The 24,524-nt window shown below is 40.2% G+C and overlaps 1 protein-coding gene across 2 annotated transcripts in view; it reads right to left on the bottom strand.

Moving 5' to 3' along the window:
* TMCC1 (transmembrane and coiled-coil domain family 1) overlaps positions 1-24,524 on the bottom strand; it is a 182,354-nt gene that overhangs the window by 52,247 nt on the left and 105,583 nt on the right. The window contains exon 2 of one of the 2 annotated variants that reach the window (XM_067544352.1): positions 21,019-21,412. The exons of the other annotated variant lie outside the window; for it this stretch is intronic. Within the exon in view, the coding sequence (XP_067400453.1) occupies positions 21,019-21,180 (162 nt within the window). The 5' untranslated portion in view covers positions 21,181-21,412. The remainder of the gene's footprint in view (positions 1-21,018; positions 21,413-24,524) is intronic. 2 annotated transcript variants of the gene reach the window in all.

Raw genomic sequence — 24,524 nt, 5'->3', positions numbered from 1 at the left:
ACAAACAAAGCTTTCCTCTTGCATGTTCTTTTGATTTAAACTTTAACAAGCCCTGATGTAGCTGCTAGATTGTACGTGACACTGTGAATGACAAAGGGGCGTTGCAAAGGAAAAAATGGGTTGGTTCTCTTTCTATTTCTTTATGATATATAAAGAAGGCATGAAAGGTTTTTTCCCCTGCTCAGTTATAACCTTAGAAGCATCAAGAATATCAGTTCTGATCTCCTGGGGTTTTGCTGGAGGATTTGAAGGCTGCAAATGTGTATGATGAGCCTTCTCAGCCCACAACTAATGAAGAGATAGTGACGATGAATCTTTTCTCCTATCTGGCACTTGAGCTAAAGAGAGGTTAATTAAAAAAGTTTTACACTATCTGAATAAAAATTACTTTCCCTTTCAAACAGCTTTCATTTGCACAGTATCTCTCACCTCAGCCCTACTGGTTTTCCAGTTAGTCACAGAGTCCAAGAAAAAAGAAGAGATATTTCTAGTTTAAAAAGTAAAAATCTTTTTTCTGAAGAAAACCCTCCAGGGCTCCCCCCAAATGTCTTGCACATTTTAAAAAGCCATACACCACAGGCTTCGTAGGTCATCTTTAAAGGGATTCTATCAAGACTGGAAGGACCAGCATCTGATCTTCTTGGCTTCTTAGACATATTTGCAAACTCAGTTTGTTTCTGTTTGTCTTCCTCCAAAATAAATATTTAAAAGCTGCTGCAACACTTAGAAGCAACTCCCTATCAAACCAATGTGTGAGATTAAGAAACAATTTTGCTAAACAACAATTGTTAGGTTCAAGCTTCTAAGACATTTACAAACTGCAGGGGAAAGCATATTAAAATTAAGAAAAATGCCACAACTGGGTTCTTCGAAATGAATGCTTTTCCAATACAGAGTACACAAACTGAACTACAGTACTTCACTAGTGCTAGTGACAGGACATCTGATGGACAGTTACCATCACACTGAATGATGAACACAGATTACTGAGTTCAATAGCCACAAAAGTGCCTTTAGTAACTTAAGCTATTCGACAGTTCACAGAGAGTTAACAATCATAAACCCGATTACTCCCAGCATCTATAATCTCAGTGATGCCAGACATCTTGTAAAATGCTTTGTTTAATCATGTGGTAATTAGCCCGTTTCTACACTGCTGCAAGAAGAACTAATCACAAAGATCTGGTCTTGACCCACATAAAACCCCCAAACACAAAAACGACAGTGTTTCCATGCTTATTGTAACCCAGTGAGGCTGCAGTCGCTTAAAAACAATCCCCCTTAACTTCTCACTGGCATACGTGCAAGTTAGGAAACAGCATGCAAGAAATAATCAAGTTATTACATAGACATTCAACTTTAAATTAAACATACAAGTTATTTAACATTTACCTTCTAATACTCTAAGCGCTTAGATTTTTGGGGCTCTGACTATATCAGAGACTTTCTCCTTGAACTTTATCCAGATGGATATTTACACTCTCAACTCCATCTGCCTTTTAAGGATTTCAGGGGCTTGCTTCTCCTAGACATCTCTCCCAATCTTTCACCCCATTTTTAATCACCGTCTGAAAAAAACTCTCTCCATTAATCTTCAAAGTATTTAAAAAATATATAATTATGGTTAGCCTCATATATGGAACGTTTTCCTTGTTCCTATACAGACTTCTACAAACAATTCTCTTATCTGGTTTGTGAGATCTTAGCAAGGTGTTATTGCATTTAAAGTGTTTTTAATAATTAGTTTAGCATGAGTCACTGTACAGCATCCTGCATAACAAGGGAGTGAGGGAGCACTTTATAAACAAATTGCAATCCCATGTATCTGAAAAAGAAGGTAGACCCTTCCCACTTTCAAGCTACACAATGTGGTCACAGTTATCATTAGCCAGTAGAGGGCTCCCTGTACTAGGTTAACAGAACAAAGTTTATGTAAAAAGGCAGACCATTTTAGGCCCTGTCTATACTAGGGAATTTTTCAACTATTCCTGATCATCGCTAACACCAATTCAACTTCACCAGTGTTAGTAAAATTGGGAGTACCACCGTAGCTGGCGGAGGACTGTTTTATAGACATGTTCTGAGGAGGGTTTATGTCATGGTGCTTCAAAATGTTGGCAGCCAGTTTAAATAAATGATTTCCAATTTTGTAGACAGCCAGTGGAGCTGAATCATATTAACAAAGGCAAAACATTTTTAAAAAAACCTCCTCTAGTACAGACAGGGCAGAGGTCGTGAAGAGCCTGACAACTACACAGTACGTGGAAGATCAGCAGCACTAGTGATGCAAGTTCTGTTTCAGACACACAATATAAATTACAGTATTTTCATACAAACAATGTATATAACCATACACGCAGCAGAATGGCATTTGGCTGCAGTATAACAAAGGGGTCTTTCATTGTGACCCTTCAGTTCTAGTTTCAGGGTTCAATACCGATCCAAAAGGCGGCTGAGGTTTGGGAACTTGCTCTATTGTGGGTGGAAATGGATCTGTTTGCTCTATAAGTTCTCTGCTCAAAACATTCCCAACAGGCTTAAACTCCCTGATCTTTTGTCATCTTCTTGATAGAGGGAGGTGGACTCAGTGGCTTGCAATCCCTACTACCTCCAATGTTTTCAGGGCCTGTTGCATTCTCATCATTCTTTTCCTGGACCCGGCACTGGCCACTGTTGGAAGACAGGATACTGGGCTAGATGGACATTGGTTTGACGCTTATCATGGAGACGCTTGGCAAGGTAAACCCACTCTCCTTCAGGGAAGTGCACTGCATAAACAAATCCCCATTCAGCAGCAATGGGATCACCAGCTCACATTGCTTCAGTGGCTATATTGAAGGTGCTACCTCCCCAGCAATGAAAGAAAGTCAAGAGAGAACATGAATAGAGCTAAAATCCCGCCTTCCTCAGAAAGTGATTTGCAACTTCAACAAGAGGCGATAAAATGACCACTTCAGGACTGCTGCTGGTTGTCTCCCAAGCCTCCAGGAAGACATGCTGGGCAAGCCTGCTATTAAAAGGTAAACACAGACAGTCACAGAGAAGGTAGCTCTTAAAGAAAGGGGCTGAATTCCCAGCTACCTGAAGGGATACGAGTGAAAAGTATTCTGAGATCTCCTAGGAGAGACAGTCTGGTGCTATAAGCCTTCAAGTCACATACATGTTCTTTATTTTACTATGATATTCATGTTGATATTAAGCTGACAGCGGTTCTCTTTTCACACAGGTTTGGCTATTACAGCCGGCACATACAATACACTCACTTCCTATAATTTTCTGGGCTAAATGCCATTAGCTGGAATGAGGCATCTCGAAATTACCTTATATTTCTCCAGACTGGAGGCCTCACACCCATCATCAGTACTCCGGGCTTGTCTTGGACTGTGCATTGCTGGTGTCTGAGTCCACCCTCACCACAATCAACTTTCCAACTGCCATGGAACCTTCTGGGTTCTTTCCCTTTCCTGCTAGCTAAGCAGCAACTGAGGAATGAACAACTGATATCTCGTAGGAAAGGCTAATGACCCTTCACTGACCTGAGCAAAAAGTCAAAGGTCAACGTTCAGTTTTGTTCCCTTATCACACCCAAATTTGTTTCAGCAGCCCATAATGAAATCACTATCAAATTCTAGATACTAGCTCAATAAGAACAACTTTCAGGTCACCTATCATGTTACAAGTGTCTGTTGGCAACATAAAAATCTCTATCCCTTTTGGATATCATTTGGATTTTATTTCCCACTCTAACTAACTAGCTTTGTGAATTTGGGAAATCATGTCACCTCCCCGTGTTTTAGCTTCCTTGTCTGTAAAATAGAAATGATAGAACCCTCCTTTGTAAAGTGTTTGGAAATCTGTGGGCTTATAGCGATATATAACTGAATTGTATTGTTAATAAGGATTAACAGCCAATCACCACATGTCACTTATCTACATTTTGGGGCCTGATGTGCCCCAGTATACTATTACTTTCTTAATAGCTAATTAATTCCTCCAGTTCACGAAGACAAAAAGTGACCCATTAATCATTTCAGTTTAGACAGTGCATAGAAAAGATGAGATTGTTCACTCCAGGAACATCTAATCAATGAACTGTAATCTCTTTATTCACATGGACATACACTGGAGGACTCCTCTCTCTACACTACATAAGAGGGGTAACTGACCATGCAAATTGAGGCCCATTTGATGACATTTCTTTGTCCGTAGGTAATATGTTTGAATGGTGCATCCAATCAATTCCACAATTTTAGGGACATGTTCTAGATGTCAGAACCCTATTGATTTTGGTGAAAAGAAGAAAACTAGAAGGGAAACATTCTGAGCCCTGGCATTTGGTTAGCAGACCCAGCAGCTTCAACCAGGTCAGTAGTTGCCTATAGATCAAAGAACCAGCTGATGAAGCCATTAATACCTACCATCATAACCCCTCCTCCCTGCAACTTAGCTCTGCCCATCATCACATGAATTTTTAAAATGTTGACACCCTGAATGGCCTAATTCTGAGTCAGAAAAAAGAAATAATGGAGAGTGGGGGTAGAAGAGACAAAGGGGAAAACGGAGGCCGGAGTGATGGTGGTGGGAGAATGGACGATAGAGAACCCCTGATGTGCGCAATGAGAGTGGCCTGCAGAATCAATGAAATATGCAACCCTCTGGTTCTAAACAGGAACAAAAGAATTACCATACTGGATCAGACAATAGCCAGTACCAGACACTTCATAAGCAGGTGCAAGAAAACCCACAGTGGACAATTACATATTAACTTGCCCATAGGAGAACTAACTCCCTCCTCTTCCCTTCCAGTCAATTAGAAATTAGCTAATGCCTAGGAACAGGGTTTATATCCCTTATAAGAGCTTATCTACACAGGGAAAAGGCCCAAAATAGTTATTATGCACTAGCTCCCCGCGTGAACACTAAGTGTGCCTTTCTGAAGTTTAATTGAATCCACTTTGTAAATCGATTAAGAGAAACATGCCAAAAAAGTGCACACAGCGTTGATCTACACAACCCTGCAGTTTGGATTATGGGGATGTGAATTGCAGTGCACAGTAGCGTGCTGCACTGTAACACCCGTGTGATCACTGTGGGCATGAACTAAAAAGGTATGACTAACACAAATTTAGGCACCTTTTATTTCACACCTACACTATTCACATGGGGGAGTTACAGTGGAGCACACTAGTGCATGCTGCAATTCACACCCTCATAATCTCAATCACATGGCTGCAGTCATAACTTTAGCATGGGAAAAAAAGATCTGCATGGAGAGCTACTTCAGAATAGCTATTGTGCTTGAAATTCTCAACCTTTTTTATTTTGCAATAGTTTCCCCATGAAGACAAGCCCTACATTTCTTTTGGAACCTGTTTAAATGTAGCTGTGGATATTTTCATTTTTCATATAGAAAGGTCTAATTCTTTGTTAATCCCACTAAATTCACTATTAAGCCTTACATATAAACCTGTGAAATTCATGGACACAAGACATTAACACATTACAAAATTAAATTCCTTTTCAAGAGATTTTCCTTTGTTACCCTTCAGTTTAATTGGATGCTCTTCTATTATGCAACGGGTCAAACAGAAGAACCTGCTGTAGTACCTTTTCTATGCTAATCATTATGGGTACTTCTATTTTAGTTTCTATATTTATCACAATTAGCACCCAGTTCCAAAACTGATCAATTAAATTGCCCCATGTGACCTAAGTTCCATTTCAGGCACATTTTTAAGTATTCCTACTTAGATAAGCAAGTTGAAAATGGGCCATTAGTCTTTAAACTTCAAAGGACTAAAATAGTCAAGTTATAGATAGCCTTTTCCTCTGGACTGAAAGACTGCTAACCTACCAGAACCATACTGTATACAATTCTTCCAATCCTTCCTCACAAGTGAGTCATTTCTTACACTGTACAAACAGAAGAGGGGTTTAAAGCACACTATGTAATATCACCATGGAGCCGCAGAAGCCACAGTCAAGGCTAGATGCCCAGTCTGTATACATGACTACATATTATTCTAATAGTGTCAGGGACTTAAGGTTACCAATCAAGTTGCAACCTAAAACACTACAGTGATGGGATGGAGTATTTCCAAATAGGTTTAGCCTTTCATTTCCAGCCTAAATATTTTTTAAGTGGAGTCTAAAACACAATTCTATTTGATATAGATTGTGCTCCACTCCAAGAGAGATGTATGAGTCATAATGTTATATTTTACACAGTTATAGAGGGAAAGGCAGGCTGTGTTTCAGTTTCTGAATTCAGTGATCTTCTACAAGAGGCACAGAGTGGAAGCTCTAAGACAAGGGAGAAAAATTATTCTACAATAAATTAATGCTCCTGGAATGTGTGCAATATAGCTTACATTCATGAATACCATTTAGATATGTTGACTTGCTTAGCTACCAATCTTGGCCAAAAGTCAATTACTAGAGAATTTATATAAATAAATAAATAATTTTAAAAAAAAAGATGCTCCCAGAAAGTGTTTCATTTTTTATAAAGGAATCTCAAGTCCCTGCCAAAGATTATGGAGCCAGAATCACCATGCAAAGCATCACTGCAGTGTTTATTTTTTCTGTTGCACTAGTGAATGTTCACGTGACTGCTGTTTTATCAGCAATGGACTGGGCTAAAAACACTGTGTAAATGAAAATCCGAAATGACTGATATTTTGTTAGATATACAGCATACTGTTGGTACCTACAGAGCAATCTCTGCAAAAATCCTATTAGCAGGAAGGCTAGTGAAACCTTCAATTAATTTTCACAATAAGTCCATTTGCCAGAGTTGCTCACTGTAATTTATTAAACGGTCACTTGATTTGCCAATCTAAAAAGGATCTACTATGAGCTGTAAATTAGGCATGAATTAATCAAATAGAAAGACTCCATTACCTCAGATTACAAAAACCAAGCATGTGAATGTAAACTGTGGACTAGGACACTGATTACACAGAGGACATCAAAATTTTGTTGCTGTTGCAAAATTTCAGATAGTGTTCAGTGCTAAATATTGATCAGAATTTCTTTACATGGCCAATGTTTGGATTACTGAATAGGCTGTGCAAAACTGCAAAGTCAGTGACTGGCACACAGCAGTTTTTTTTTAAAAACTATTCTTAATTAGGAATAATTTGCAAGAAATCATTGGTGAATTAATCCCCAATGTGGCATAATTGCTAAAGTCAGGGTTGGTCTACACTGGAAATTTACATAGGTATAGGTAAGTCTCAGGAGTGTAGAAAAAAATCAACACCCTGAAGAGACGTAACTATGCCAATCTAATCCCTGGTGTAGATAGCGCTAGGTGGATGGCAGAATTTTGTCAACAGAGCTACTGCTTGTCAGGGAGATGGATTACACGAGTGATTCCCAAACTTTTTAAATGAAGCCCCCCTGTGGACTTTTGTGTAACAATTGTGCCCCCCTCTTACCCCAAACCCCCTCACTTTCAGAAAAAACAGGGCATACATATCATAGGCAGAGTGACTGCTTAATTTTGGGGGGGGAGGGAGGAGGGGAACGGTTAGCAGCAGTTCCCCCGCAGCTTCGGAGCCCAATGTGACTCACCAGAGAAAATGGTGATGGGGATCTCACAACCTTAACTGAACAGAATAAAGGTACTAAATCTTTAACAAAAGCTTCCTTAGTCAAACTTACTCACTAAATTACACATCACCGAAAACATTTTAGCAGACCGACTAAAAAGTCCTTCCCCTCTAAATAGTTCAGCTTTCATTAGTCTCTCACACTAGTTATCCAGTCAGTCTTCCAGCCTAGACATCTGAATTTATAATTTAAAAAAAAAAAAAAAATTATTTTTTAAATGTTCAGTCCTTCTTTATAAGTCATAAAAACCAACAGGTGCACAAGCCCAAATTCTTTCTTTGCATATCACTTTTGAATTTATAATGGCTCAACAGTCTATTCTGGTGATTTATCAGAGCAATATAAAAGAAAGCACACCCAAACAAAAACAAATAGTTTAAATGCCTTTGCTATTTTCACGTTCTGTCCCAACAAAGCAAGCTCTGTGCTCTGCAAATGAAAGCGCAGAGGCCAATACAGTATGTCATTCTCCCATTTTCATTCTTATGGATCTCCATTTATTCTCAGCCCCGCCACCCCTCCCTCTGATATCTCCTGATACAAGTTGTAGTTCGATGTTAAGCTGCGTGCAGCCACAGCAGGCTGACCTCTTATAAACTCTGAACAAATGGAGATGTGTCAGGATTGCTGACTCAAAAGAGAGAGAGGGATTGCAATGCATTAAAAAACCAATTGTTTCAAAGCCTACATTGAAAAGATTAATGGTTAAGACAGAAATTAAGTTTACACTCACTGTGTGGAAAAATCTTCAGATTTGGATCCTACATAAACTAGTCAACATTAAGAAGCATTTACACTGTCAGTAGCATTAACAGACAATTTTAACCACTGCAAAAATAATCTTCATCTAGTTTTAAGAAGACTGGAGAAGCATCATGGTTCTATTGTTCAAGCACCTGGTTTCAAAATCATCAATAAAGACTGCTTGTAAAACCAGAAGAAACAGGTGGAGGGAGGCCAGAAGAGGTAGATTCTTGTCTTGAAGAGCAAGGAGTTATCTAAATAAAATGCCTACATACTAGGATGAGAACAGATTTTATGCTTTTTTAAAAAACAATCCTAAATATTAATGCAAATCACATTTGCTTCCTCTGGACCTACTAGCAGGCAAATCTGTGCTTTGCATTTTTTGTCAAATTCTGAAACATGCTGTTTGAGACAAGGTCAGCATCTCTGTTGTGTACTGTTGCAGGAAAGTCTGACCTCAAAGTGCTCAGGGGGAAAAAAGTCACTTACCATAACTGGAACAGCCCTAATAAGGAGCCAAAAGACAAGGACCTTTTGAATTAAAAATGATTTCTAATCTGTCACCCAAAACAGCTTTATTTTGCACATGAACAATCTCCCATCATAAGAGCTATCAACATAATAAAACCGAACAAAGCTTTTAAAAACAAGTAGTTGGTTTTCTATTTTTTAATACCCAGAGTTGGGGCAATAACAGATACCACAATATACAAGTTCCAAGTCTCTCTCATCATAGATCCAAAGGGATGAAGAAATATGGTTTTTAGTTACACAAGAGAAACTATGTGAGATGTATTTAATTCCCTTTGTAGTAATAAATAGTAGCTACTGTACATAATATTAAAGTGCAAATACCTATGCTGGAAGCCGTGAATGACAAATGCTGAGCCTAGATATTCATTTCCTATTCGCGTGTCTGTCTAGTAAACTAGCCATACTTACAACTCAATATCACCACATTTGAGGGGAAAGAAAAAACATACTGTTTCAAAAGAAGGCAGTGAAGTTTCCATGCTGGCTCTGTAGTGAGTGAAGGAATGTACAGTCTACGCAAATGCCTCTCCTTAGCTTGGACATGCTTTATTATGAAATGAGATTAGCAGAGACTGGCTCCAGCCATGTTAGGCTGAATTCTACCCTGACAAAGCAGTATCTCTGTAATATGAAGCAGGAGTATGTTGGCAAAAGTCCTGAATGGATATTCTAGAAATCAACAGCAACTCCAAACAACTGAACTGCCCTTGTCACATGAACACCCATCAAAAGCCTTTCTGATCCCACTAAAAATACATCGTCACTGACACAGCCAGGAAGACATTTGAAGTTAGGTTCTTGGTCTATGAAAAGTAATAAAGCAAAAGGGAAGGTACTTCTTGTCAACCTGATAGTGATCAAGGCAGTTATAAAAAAGTGTTTTTATAAGGGGGGAAATAATATTTTGTTGAAACATAAGGTAGTGTTGTGTCAAATGAACAGCACAGGACTGAAAGCCAGAACCCCTAAATCTTCACCCCCTATTTTACATCAATTTTATCTGGGAGCTGTGGGCAAACTATCTCCTCTGCCATAGTTTCTCCATCTATAAAATGGGCCTGGAGGGGCCCAGGACGTTTAAAAACAACAGATACAGAAATGAGAAAGCAAGTAGATTTTGCACCTACAAGGTGAAGGACACTGTGGAAAGTTGTGAATTATATGGACAAGTGTGGCAAACAAAACCACCATCACCAGGACTGAAAATATTAAACAAGGATATAAACTGTTTTTAAAGATGATCAGGGAATAGATGGAAAGCTTTGAATGGCTGAGAATGGGGTCACTGTGTGGAAAAACTTGCTATAAACTCAGGCTCTGGCTACACTACAGAGTTTACATCAGTGCAGCTGCACCACTGTAAGCTGTAGCTGCTCTAAGCCAACAGAGAGCTCTCCTGTCGACTTAATTAAGCCACCTCTAACGAGTGGTGACAGCTATGTTCTCCCGCAAAAACAGTGCTGTCCACACCAGCACATAGGTTGGTGAGACTTATATTGCTCAGGGAGGTGGCTTATTCACACCTCTGAGCGACATAAATTATACTTCTATAAAGGGTAGTGTAGACACAGCCTAAGAACATAAGAATGGCCATACTGGGTCAGATCAATGGTCCAATGCCTAGCCCAATATCTTGACAGTGGTCAATGCCAGATGCTTCAGAGGGAATGAACAGAACAGGTAATCATCAAGTGATTCATCCTCTAAGCCCACTCCCAGCTTCTGACAAACAGAGGCTAGGGGCACTTCAGAGCATGGTTTTGCGTCCCTGCCTATCCTGGCTAATAGCCACTGATGGACCTATCCTCCATGAACTTATCTAGTTCATTTTTTAATTCTGTTATAGTCTTGGCCGTCACAATATCCTCTGGCAAAAAGTTCCATAGGTTGACTGTATGTTGCATGAAGAAATACTTCCTTTTGTTCATTTTAAACCTCCTGCTTACTAATTTCATTTGGTGACCCTCTAGTTCATGTGTTATGAGAAACGTAACACTTCCTTTTTTACTTTCTCCACACCAATCATGATTTTATAGACCTCCATCATATCCCCCTTAGTCATCTCTTTTCCAAGCTGAAAAATGCCAGTCTTATTAATCTCTCCTCATATGGAAGCTGTTCCATGCCCCTTATTTTTGTTGCCCTTTTCTATACCTTCTCCAATTCCAATATCTTTTTTTGAGATGGGGCAACCAGATTTGCATGCAGTATTCAAGATGTGGCTGTATCATGGATTTATAAAGAGGTAAGACTATTTTCTGCCTTATTATCTATTCCTTTCCTAATGATTCCCAACACTGTTAGCTTTTTTTACTGCTGCTGCACATTTGTGGATGTTTTCAGACAACTATCCACAATGACGCCAAGATCTCTTTCTTGAGTGTTAACAGCTAATTTAGACCCCATTTTATATTTATAGTTGGGATTATGTTGTCCAATGTGCTTTACTTTGCATTTATCAATATTGAATTTCATTTGCCATTTTGTTGCCAAGTAACCCAGTTTTGTAAGATCCCTTTGCAACTCTTCGCAGTCTGCTTTGGACTTCACTATCTTGAGTAGTTTTGTATTATCTGCAAATTTTGCCACTTCACTGTTTACCCCTTTATCCAGATCATTTATGAATATGTTAAACAGTATAGGTCCCAGTACAGACCATGGGGGACACCATTATTTCCCTCTCTCCATTCTGAAAACCGACCATTTATTCCTACTCTGTTTCCTATCTTTTAACCAGTTACTGATCCAGGACCTTCCCTCTTATCCCATGACAGCTTGCTCTGCTTAAGAACCTTTGGTGAGGGATCTTGTGAGACATGATTTCCTTTCACAAAAACCATGTTGACTTTTCCCCCAACAAGTAGTGTTCATCTATGTGTCTGATAATTCTGTTCTTTACTAGAGTTTCAACCCATCTGTCTGGTACTGAAGTTAGGCTTACTGACCTGTAGTTGGGATTGCCTCTGGAACCTTTTTAAAAAATTGGCATCACATTAGCTATCCTCCAGTCACCTGGTATAGAAGCTGATTTAAAAGATAGGTTACATAGCACAGTTAGTAGTTCTGCAATTTCACATTTGAGTTCAGTCAGAACTCTTGGGTGAATACCATCTGGTCCTCGTGACTCATTATTGTTTAATTTATCAATTTGTTCCAAATCCTCCTCTAATGACACCTCAATCTGGGACAATTCCTTAGATTTCTCACCTAAAAAGAATGGCTCGGGTGTGGAAATCTCCCTCACATACTCAGCCACGAAAACAGATTCACAGAATTCATTGAGTTTCTCCACAATAGCCTTATCTTCCATGAATGGAACCATCTTGATTATTCAGTGGCCCCACTGATTGTTCAGCAGGCTTCTTGCTTCTTACTTAATATTTTTGCTGTTACCTTTTGACTCTGTCTTATTTACTTCCCAGTTGGGTAGAGGCTACAAGTGCTTCTGCAGTGTCCCCTTCTGGGCAATTTAGAAACAGCACATAAGCTCTTGGAACAGGCTTCCAGTCCTCCTTAGTCAGGATGTTCACTATTCCCATAAGGTCTCGATTCCGAGGAAGACAGAACAGAATAGATTCTGAGAGCTCTAACCGTGGTACAGAAGACCTCTTCAAGGAAGAAAAGGAATTAGACAAAATTGTATCCTTGTAACTAGGAGACTAATGGGTGCTGTGTGTGTTTTGGAGGATCATTAGTTGAAAATGAGGCGATGACTAAAATCATTTTGGAGGACTTGTGGTCAGCTGCTGAATGACAAAATGACCTTCAAATAACCCTTCCAATGGGCAGACCCACCCCCAAGCAGGATGTTATTTTAAGACATGTTAATTTAATTTTCCAACAGACAGTATCAGACAAAGACTGTTTGCACAGTGCCTGTGTTTAGTTAATTGCTAATCAGCTTGGCTGTCAGTAACGTATGCAATCAAAGGACAGAGGTGGGTATCAATGCCAAGAGAAGACATTGAATACATTTCACAGAGCTGGAGACATGCTACTGAATGCAAGGATAAGCCACGTACTGTTCATCTCAGGGCTCGTAACCATTATCTACTTCGCAGGAGTTCCATCAAACTTCTGAAAAGCACAAATTCAGCTGGTTTACAGACCTCCACACCAGGGTATTGTCTAATGCTAACCAGCTAATTACTCCCACCAATCTAATCTCCACATTTGGTAAGCATCTCTGTCAAACAGTAACATGAGCAATTACCCAATTTAGAGAGAAAAATATTGGAAGACAGATACTAAAATACTAATAGACATTTGGATCTTCACAACAGTTAGATTGAGCCATAACTTGAGTGTTAACCCTGAAATGACTCCAGTCCACACACAAAAAACTCTAGCTAAAGTTAAGTGGCGCTTTAAGCTTGAGCTAACTGGCACATTGAGGGTGGGGTGGGGTTTTGAAGCTCAGGTAACGATGACCCTCGGTAATGTAGTAATGTAGTTGTGATGCGACAGCTCAAGTTACAAACTCATCTTCAGCTAATCTAATCAGCATATGTGCAATGTGCCCTGCCATTTGATGGCGTCGTCATCAACCAGGTGAAGAGCCGGTAACCTGCCATCAACTAAACCATGAAATCCAATCACTCAGGGTACGTCTACACTGCAGTTAGACACCTGCGGCTGGCCTGTGCTAGCTCACCCGGGCTTGCAGGGCTCGAGCTAAGGGGCTGTTTCAGTGCCGTGTAGATGTCCTGGTTCGGGCTCCAGCCTGAGCTCTGGAACTCTCCCACCTCTCACAGTCCTATAGCCCAGCCTCCAGCCTGAGCCCAGAAGTCTAAACCGCAATGAAACAGCCCCTTAGTCTGAGCCCCGCAAGCCTGAGTCAGCTGGCATGGGCCAGCTGCTGGCATCTAACTGCGGTGTTGACACAGGTGACATGTGATGCCTGCCTTCGGAGAGGCTGCAGCAGGGGAGAAGGGGCACCAGCCCTCCCGAGGCCCCTCCCCTCAGGCCCCATCCATGCTCTTCCCCCACCCTTCCACATGCCGCTGCTGGAGGAGTCAGCCTGGCCTGCCCTCGGCGGATGTTTCTGTGCATGGCAGATCCAGCCTGTGATGGGCCTGACACTGCAGCTACCACCCTTCAGCTCTGCTGGGAACGCAGCATGGGGCCCAGCATGGGCAGGGCCCAGGCTGCGGCCCCAGAAAGCAAAGGGCACCCGCCCTCCCTGCCTGGTAGTGTGCAGCCCAGCTGGCATGGGGGGGAGGGTCCAGCCAGGCCTCACTCCCATTCAGCCCCCTGCCCCAAGGCTCCCCGACCCACTGCTTGTACTTCTTCGCCCTCTGTCCTGAGAGGCATGAGCGGGCGGGGCAGGAAGCGAAGAGGCAGGAGCAGGGGGCAGGGGAGTGGGCTGAGCAGGAGCAGGGCCTGCCTGGTCCCCCCACACCAGCTGGGCTCCACACCAACAGGCAAAGAGAGTGGGCTTTCCAGGAGCACAGCCTGTACCCTGCGCACGCTGGGCCCAGGCTGCATTCCTGCGGAGCTGGAGGGCAGTAGTTGTGGCGCTGTGTCAGCCCCATCCCTGGGTGGGTCTGCCACACACAGACACAATTGCCAGAGATGGGTTGGGCCAACTCCTTTTAGGGTGGCATAAGGACCGGGGTGGAGAGACAGAAGAGCTTCCAGCGGTGGCTGACTGGGGAACCTTAGCCTCCCCCGCCCTATTAGAGCCGCCCCCTCTGAGTGTAACCATACCCTCATTGCAACTCCAGTGTTGTTTTGAAGCGTGTTCCCTCTCACTGAAGCTAGGCTAGTTTGAGTGCAGTAACACAAGTGTACTAATTTGAGCTGACATTGCAAGGAAACATTTAGACATAACTGATGACCTCCCAAAACGGGCTTGGAAAATCACGCACATGGATTTTCCCCATGTCAAAACACAAACCTGATTTTCTGCCTCACCTTCTACCCTCTTCTGGTTTTACAGGTGTTAGAAGTTAGAAAAGACACGTCTGTCATACTGGTAACCACCTTCCCATTATTCTGTAGCCATCTCTACAGGATGATCAAGGATGGAAGTTGCCAAACTTTGAAGGGAATCTTGTCCTGTCTCACTGTCCAAATGCTGTGTAGCCAATCCTTCAGGGCAGGCTCTTCATTTTACACTGTGCTGAAATTATTTTCACCTCTGTCCCCAGTTGGCTAGGTTTGACTATTTCTAGCCATTTAGAAACTTAAGCATTGGTGGTTTTATATCAAGAAGTGCTAAATGTCTCCATATGAATAAAGGGTATTTAAAACATATTATAAACAATTACAGCAAATAAAAAAAGCTTTTAGTACAGCTTACACTGGTATGTTTCCATGGCCTAACAAAATAAATTATCCACCCCAATTAAAGTAACTATTCCTCTCATCCCACCTTGCAGATCAAGAGGAGCAGCTCAGTTTTAATGACTGCCTTGTTAAGAAGGTGACTTACGCAAGAAACTGCTGTTCTCGGAAGTTAGTGCATTATGCTGTAGATGAGAGTTTGACCACGTGGCTACAGAAGCCTTTGGGATAGTGAACCCTTAAATTTAACCGTTGTATATTCTGGTGGTATAAATATCCAACCATTGTAACCATCCCTCAATTCCTCTCTACACAAACCACAACCCCAGATATAATTAGATCTGACGGTTGGATCTACTGGCCTGGAGTATTTCTATTTGCAACAATATTTAGTCTTTTCTGACAGATCTATAGTCATCCTGTATCTTCGAGGAAACTCAAACTGACCAGTTGCCTTATGTGCTTTGATAGGAGGATGCTGCTGTGCGACAGGAGGACCAGATATCAGAGACTTAGGAGCAAGGCAACTTTAATTCCATCTCTATCAATCTTAAAGATCCTTATATGAAACCAGAAGAGGCCTTAAGTGATGGAGCTGACCTGCCAGGGCACAGAGACTATCAGGATCCCTCAGCCAACAAAGCCTCCTGAATAAGGAAGGCCTAAGTCTTTAGCTCATCTCCCTCTTGGCTCACCATAAAAGCAACCCATTCTGTTCCACCAGCAATGAAGCATCAGTCAATAATTAACCCAAAGGCTTGTATGCTGCTAGCTGTGGAGATCCTGACTGTTTATTTGCCAACAGGGCTTTGAAGAGTTTGAAAGGACTGAGATGCTGTCATTCTTTTCAAGCTGTGAAGAGTTGAGGTGACACTAGGTATTACAGTCATTCTATAAAGACTGAAAAAAATCTCTAAGATCAGAGGGAATTCTGCGTGCATGTGTATATGCATGCTAAAAAGTCTATACAAGGAACAGTAGCAGATTTACTGCCCAGCAGTTTTTGTTTGAAAGTTATCCATAGTATTGCAATGCTTTATATTACTTATGATAATTTGTGCGTGCATTAAAGGCTTGTTTACTAAGAAACTGTATGGTACTTCCTTTGAAGTCTACTGGGAATTACCACCACTTATTTATCATGAACAGCCCTGAAGTTTAATTTTGTATAATGGTTTCAGAAAAAGTACAAAAAAAGATTTCTGGTCTGTGCTTCAGCAAAGAATTCAGTTGAGGTGCAGGAAGAAGGGGAGTGTAATAAAGTTATACATAATATATTCTCAACATCCCCTTATCCCTGTTACATAATCTTTGAATGAAAATCCTTTGCCAAGCTGCTGCAAAAATACAAACCTGTCGGTGACTCATTTTTGCAAGAGAAGAGGATTTATTAAACCCCCTGGGAAGCCAGGATATTGGCGCTTTTGGAAGATGGAATGTTAGGCTTTAGGGATATGCACACAACCTTGCACAGGATGCACTACTCAAAGGTTCTATGACTGCATGACCAGCCTCACAAAGCATGGGTCTGAGAAGGCAACCTCATAATGGAGAAAAGACCTAGTTCTAGAGCTAAAGTGAATCTGCTGGCTATGGAAATTATCTCTAAACAACCAATTTATCTATCCGTGTTTGCCAGGGAAATAAAAGCCATCTTCAATGGCATAGTCTAGACAGCAGATGACTGAAAGACACCAAATTTTCTTAGGGTCCATCTACACAGTAATTCCCAGCACACAGACATACATGCACTAGTTCTGCTTGAGTTAGTGCCTAAATATAGCAGTGCAGTTGCAGTGGCACAGGTGGCAGCTCAGTCTAGCAGCTCAAGTACATGCCCAGGTGGTCAGATGGAACTGTGGATGGCTAGCACAAGCCAGCACAGCCTGGCCACACCACTATTTTTAGGCACTTGCTCAAAAGCAGAGGAATTCCTGTGCTGGGAATTACATCTCCCATCTGCTGTGCAGACATACTCAGAGGAAAATAACTGGAATGACATGGTGATTTCCATCCAAAGTATTCTCTTTATTTTCTAGATGGTTAAATTCAGTTGGTCTCTTGCACAAGATCATAGTGCTAGTCAGTGGAATATTACAGGATGGAATCCAGGAGTCCTGACTTCCAATCTCTGTTCTAACTCCTTAACTCTCTCTGGCTCAAAAACTGACGTCTCAAAGCAGAGAATATATTGTGTCTGCAAATTCATCCTTGCTCCATAACTTGAAAAGTTTTCACAGCTATTAATGGGAATGCTCCTTTGATTAGCTGAAAAGCTAAATTGTAAACTCTAACAACTAAGAGTGCACAAGAAAAATTACACACTTAAATCATACCCAGGAGAGTCAAAAGTGGTGCATGAAAATGCACTCTCAACAGTTAAGCTGGTGCCTGATTCCAGAGGGGTTTCTTATACTGTCAAAAATAGAACTAATTTCTACATTGGTAGATGGAATTTCAATCAACATATCCACTGAACCCACTTACATAACTGAAAGCTACTTTTCTCTGGCATAATGCATAAAATCTAGCAGAATTTATTGGCCTTTTTATAAATGTAAAATAAATATTAGTTGCTAATTATTCAGTGATGGTATGAATGGGAATAAAAGGTTTATAAGACTAAGTACTGCATAAGAAACCTCTGCTGAAATATCATCAGGGCTGCCAAGACAACACTATTCTTTACACACAAACTATTTAATCCTTCAATTAATTAGCCTTGGAAAAGAGCTATCGTTTAAATCTAGAAATCAGATTGCTCAGTAAGGAGGCAGAAGAAATTCTTGACAGTTAATCCTTAATGATTTGAAACATGTTGCTAGAAAGTGTGACAAGGCAGTACCTGACACATAGTGGGATTATTTCTTTTCTGTTAAGAGTTAAATATTTACAATATAATGCTTTTATGGTAACTCAGACTTGCCCTCTCTTCTGGTGGAATTGGAGAACTGTGTGGAAGTTTCCTTTTCAATCTTTCTCAACTCTTCATCTCTTTGGGCAAGTTTCAAAAGACCAGTACATAAATGGAGGCCATCTCCATGAGGAATATTAGAGCAATGACCACCTTAATATTCTTATTTCAGCATCTAGGATAAACAGCTATGTACTGTTATGAGCAGCTCCTTTTGAACTATATCCAAAAACAATTTTTTTCTTTGATCCCATTCCCCTCCCCTCCAGCATCTTTAAATTCACTTTTTCAGTCCATTTGTGAAGAGTAGAACGGATGAGGAATTAAACAACCATCACCACCACACAGGGTTTTCATCTAACCTTCATCTTCACTATAGTGGGCCTTCCTGTAACTTTCTGTGTTGTTATAACAAGTTACCTGAAATAATCAAAGGAAATTCATAGATGTGTGATGACCTCAATACCATCGTGAGAAAGATACACATAGGTTATTTAACAAATGTCACCAGATCATTTGTGTTCCAGATTATTAGGTTATGCTGCTAATCAGAATGTGATAATTACTAAACATCTTTACATTTCACCTATATTGAAACTGTTCAGTATGAAGTCAGAGGATGTATGGAAGGAATTAATATTTCAAGTGCTGGTATGATCAGCAAAGCAACCATGCAGTAAAGATCAATAGATCTGCTCCCTGTAGGTATTTTGAGGCACAGCTTTATGATTCAAAAAGGTTTTCATTTCTAATAGTGATGCAAAGCCAATACAGCTATGGGGGAAGCTGGATTCTATTCTAGTTTACATATCATTCAATTGCAACTTCAGAATTACTGATAGTGTGCACCATCAAAAATTCAGCCAGACTTTCAGATCCCAGCAGGAGCTTTCAGGCTAATGGTTAGAAAACCATCATCATTTATAAACTGGCAAATTTGATCCTGAAGTCACTGAGGGGAGAAAAATGAATTCCTTGATATTTTGAGAGACTTTTTCAAAAGTTTAACCACACTTATAAAAAACTGACCCACATTTCCAAAGCGTACAATATCTTAGGTTCAAGGTCTAAAGGTAATTATGACCAATAGATTCCTTTCTGTGAGCTCTCTCCACTGGCATAGATAGTGGAATTATATTTCCCTTTTCATTCACATTAGAAGCAGGATGGCAAACACAAACTCTTCCAGAGAGGATGCCTCTTGTTACTACTCCAGTGTGCAATGCTTAGGACATTCATAGAAATCTCTGCTCTAGAGAAATCTAGATCTGATGTATCTGCTTTTTCAGTTTGGTGGGGAGCCTTTATCCAGACGGTACATATTTTTTCTTATTTTATATAACTGTAGTTACACCAGACTCATTGTAGCCTCAGGTGGCTCCTTTAAAAGCCAGCGCAGAATTCCCATTGTTACCAAACCAAACTAAGAGTCTCTGACTTCAGTTATGTTTTTTCACTTTCACGAAGCAGACTTAATTCCCTCTAAGAATTCCATTTAGCTGTGCTGGTTATTGATTTGCCACCAATAATGCAATTACTTTTATTTTATTAAAAGTATGTTTAAATAATTGAAAACAATCATAGAACAGACACTAAAGCGCTGCAGCAGAATTAGAGGCTGAAACACAAGATGTAGCAGGTAGTAAATGTAAACCATTAAAGGTCTGACTGTTTTCCTTCTGTTACACTATTAAACAAGAACAAGCTTTGCTTTTTTATCTGGATAATCAACCTAACAATTTAGAACAGGACTTTGAGGGACAAGTTGAGGGGGCTTATATGATTAGCAAACTTTACCCATATGCCAAAGAGAAGTCATGATGATTTGAAAGTGTACTGAAAAGATGTTTAACTTGCCAAAAATTGAGTTCAGGGTTCTGTGTTTTTAATCTTGTAACATCTGACATCACTGAAAACAGAACTCTCTCCTCTGCTTTAGGAGTTACTGATGGTATCACAGGAGAAACAGAATCCTGACCTGCCAGGTCAGTGGAATTGAAACTGACGTGGCAATTCAACTTTTTCTTGCTCAAATGAATATTTTTCAAACTCAGGTCATAAACCAGGCACAAGTTATATTCCTAGAATGATCACATACTGACCAAAAATTATCTGAGATGCCACACAAACTTGTCACTACAAGATCAGATCTCCCATACAAGGCATTTTTCCAATACTAGGCCTAGACAGGACTTTCATCTGTAAATTGTGCAATGAATTAACTATGAGTTTGCAGACCAATGCCATGAACAAACAGTTTCTTTAATCAGAAAGTCAGATAACGTGAGATGTGTTCATTCCCCTGTACAACAGTACCTGCGGCAAAGAGCCAACAGAGTCACACAGTGTAGGAGACGGAGTGGGGGAGAGGGGAGACATTCCAAAGATAAAACTGATCTGTTGCTGATTACCAACAGGCCATCTTACACCAGGCCCCTCAAACATTCTCATTTCAATGCTAGCACCTGGGGGCAGGCAAAGAATCCTAAAATAAAAGTGGAACCATTTTATTTTCTTAAAAGATATCTATATTTGTATCAGTATCAGAGATTCTTCCTCTATGGGGGTATTATATCTTGCCCTTAAAGAGGAGTGATTTGATCTAATAATACTTGGGAACTGGAAAAAATAATGTTAAAAAAATGGTTTTGTATGGGGTTAGTGTTTCAAACCACATTGACAAGACTGAGAGCTAACTTACTCTAGGAACAGGAGAATTAAGCACAACATAACAATAGTAAGATGTCAAACCCACTTTAGATGCAAGTGTTGGAAATCGAGCCCAAAAGCACTACTGCAGAACAGGAAACAAGCTGGTCTGAGGAAAGTGTAGACCAAGCAAGGACAAATACAGTGAGACAAATTAGCATTATTTTAATGTGATATTTCAAGCGTTCGGGGAACCTGCTCCAACTTACCACGTCTCTCTCTTTGCAGCTTTGGATTGCATAGCATTTCATTGCAGCTTCCCTCAATTTTCTCCCTCTAGCTTCCTTTTGTCCTGAACTTCTTCTCCTTACCTCTGTGCGAACAGCTTTGTGGTGGGGGTCATGCTGTGGTGCTAATGCAGGGGACTTCATGGTGGAGACCAGCCTATGCCAATAAAGATTTAGAGCACATCCCAGCTTAGCTTTTCAGCAGAATCCTTTTCAGCAGTACAAATTGCTCTGAAATGAAACCTACAGCTAGCTACAGTGATCAGCCTCTAGGGGGGCAGGGTTGCCAGACATCCTGGTTCCTGGGGGGAGAGGTTGCGGTCTCTCCCTGATCTCTTACTGTATCACTTTCCTACTGCAACTCGGTATGTTGATGCTGTTGAAGCAAAGAAAATGGTAAGATTTTAGATATTCAACAGGCATCTCTTCCTTGATTAGTATTCAAATACATTGAAGGGAAAAATATCATGGTGCTTATTTTTATCTTTTAGAATAGTGCTCATTAATGTTAAGTGAAACTGAGAGTCATACTAAATTCTCAGCATAGCTAAGTCCAAATTCTGGGCTGAGTAAGGTCAGCAGAGCTATCTGTAAAGGATTTTCTAGTTCACCAACAATAGAAGCCATAGGCAATTCATAATCTGCCTGTTTACAGCAACTACTTTATTCAAGTAGGATTATTAAGGACTTTAAGGGAGTTAGGTGTCCAACTCCCACGGAAATTTCATCACCTTCAGTAACTACGGTTCAGTCCTGCACAAAAATTTTCAGAAAGTAAAGATGGGATAGGCTTAAGTAGATGAGGCCTTTATGAGCTACCATAACAAATATTACAAGTATTACACAGAGCTTCACTGAACAAAGAGACAAGATGATGTGAATGGTGATGAGGTGATTAAGCAAGAAGTATTTTACGAACTCCCAGCAACAGACTAAGTAATGCCAGTCTGTATCCCAGGGAGGTTTTAGCAGTCCCAGAGGTAACTCCAGCACAACGAAGAACGACAACGCTGAAAATGTTCTAGCTGTTTCACAGGACTGCACGAGAAAACAGCAGAGGAATGGTATACTCAGAACAATTTGTATGGAGATGCTAAATGCATGGAAGTGAAGGCAAAGGAAATAAACTGCTCAGAAGTATCCTGTTGGAGTTCTGTTGACCAATTAATCAAAAGAATTTAATAAGGAGCCAACAAACAGCATATATAAACAGCCCAATTTCACTCTGGGAATGGCATAAAGGAACAACTGTTCTGGGGTGTTCTTAGAGGTCCACTCTTGAAAAACAATTGTGTTACTTTTGAAAAACACCCAAGAGCTAGTTTACAGAAGAAAGTTTAATGAGAATTACAACAAAAAGCTCCCAGGTTTGTTGCTGGCTAAGGAGAAAAAAAGAATGCATATTACAATTTGTGTTACAGTATCCAATCCTAAATTTTCATTTTACAGCAGTGTAGCGTACCTTAACCTAGAACACAGCCGTCTTGTAAAACTGAGCTGGAGAAAAATAAAAACAAACAAAAAAGACTGAATAATAGACGTGGGGAATACATTAAATCCAACAAAAGTCAAAGAGAAGCTACTATATAATGGGACTGCTTCAAAATTACTGGCTTCAGGGATGAATTTTAATTACTCTAGTATATGTAGTGTAGAATCTAATGCCAAGCTAACCCAAGCATCAGATAGTCATTTATCAATAATTAATTATATTGATTGAACTGAATTAAGGGCTACACAGCAGCATTAAATTGTGAAGAAACTCATCTTATGGAACTGCAAGGGTCATACCACCTAACGTCAGATTAGAAAAGAGTGCAGCAATGAGAGATTTGGAATGCCACACAGAGGGGCCCTTGTGTCATTTGATAATAGATGGTAACTTTAGTGACACCTACTAAGCACATACATACACCCCTTAAATGTATCTTTATTTTCAGTAACTTTAAAGTGCTGGGGAGAAAAACTGTTTAACTTATACTTTGGTAAAGAAAAATTGTTTTAACTACAAAATGTAAAGAGGAGCAAAGGTCACATTTTAGGTTGGCCAGTACCATTACAATGCCCTGACAAACCAACTAATGCAATCTGATACTAAGGAATTTAGGCACGAGTGAGGTAATAACCGGGGTGGATCCTGAGAAATGGTTCAAGAGAATGAAAAAATACCCACGGGGTGAAATGTGACAAGACTCAGAAAATTCAAAGACCGTATCTAGAAATTGCACAATAGCTTGAACAAGCAGTTTAAGGCACCATACTCAGCAAAAGGACAGCATACCAAAAATAGCAGTACTGTAAGCTGCCTGATTTCAAGAAGTGATTATACATTTAACTTATTTAATGTTTGTTTTGTACTTGAGACAGTTCAAAGAGCTTTTGGAAGGAGAGGAGTTACTTTTATAACATATGACATAGGAGCCAGTACATAATCAGCTGTACTTTGTATTCATGGCTAAGTAATCTTTAGGAAAGCTTATGGCTCAAAGTCTCCCCTTGATTTCTACACCAAAGTATTATCTGCATGTGGCAGGGTATTAGTTCCTTTATGTACTTTTCTATCTGGGATTTTCCCAGTTTCTCCAATAACAACAAAAATCAAAATTTTCCAAGTTTCCAGTAAGGTGAACTTGGCTTTCTTTTTCTGAAACCAAACAGCCCCTGTGAGAGAGTTACAAGATCAGGCCATTTAGAATATTTGCATGCTACTCCAGAACTGGTAAGGAAAGACAAGCTCTCTTACCCACAGGGGTATCATATCTTTGGTAACCCAGCACTACACAGCTGTCAGCAAGAAATTGATCCAAGCTCCATAAGCATAGAGACAGCTTTTTGAACTAGAGATAACTCAGTACACAGTAGCAAACAAACTATCTTACCGGGGGAGGGGGGGGGAGAGAAACACAGGAAAGGTTTACAAACCTATTCGGCCCACAATGAATGAACCCAGAGTAATGTTAAACTTTATCCCCTGCATCACCATAACTGTCCTCTCACCAATGCATTGAATTGCACTGCTGCAATTTGACAAGGCATATATAGACTTCAACATGCTGTTTGTACAAAAACTGAAGTACATCAATTAATTTAGATAAATTAATCCCTTTGGAAGAGGATTGCTGTTATTTTAAAATATAGATATCTTGATTAAAAGTAAAGTATTAAAACTCTAAAGAACCTATCTCGAAACATCAGTGCAAGCTTTGTTTCAGTCCACTAAGACATTTGCATCCTGGTGTTTTAATGAAAAAGATCAATTAAAGTCAAAACATGAATGTAAGCAAGTAAGTAAATTAAGGTAACTTTCAGAAGAACCAATCACATTTTCCTGGGAGATGAGGATAGAGCACTAAGGACAAGTCTATACACTTGCCACATCATTTTAATGAAGATGCTCTAAGCCGACAGGAGAGAGCTCTCCCATCAGCGTAGTTAATCCATCTTTCCAAGAGCCAGTAGTTATGTTGATGGGAGAAGCTCTGCCAGCA

The sequence above is a fragment of the Emydura macquarii genome, unplaced genomic scaffold, assembly GCF_026122565.2.
Source record: "Emydura macquarii macquarii isolate MOO-44397 ecotype Brisbane River unplaced genomic scaffold, CSIRO-AGI_Emac_v2 contig_968, whole genome shotgun sequence".
Taxonomy (NCBI): Eukaryota; Metazoa; Chordata; order Testudines; family Chelidae; genus Emydura; species Emydura macquarii.
Note: the sequence above shows the minus strand (reverse complement) of the source record. Positions and strands in the feature narration are given on the sequence as shown.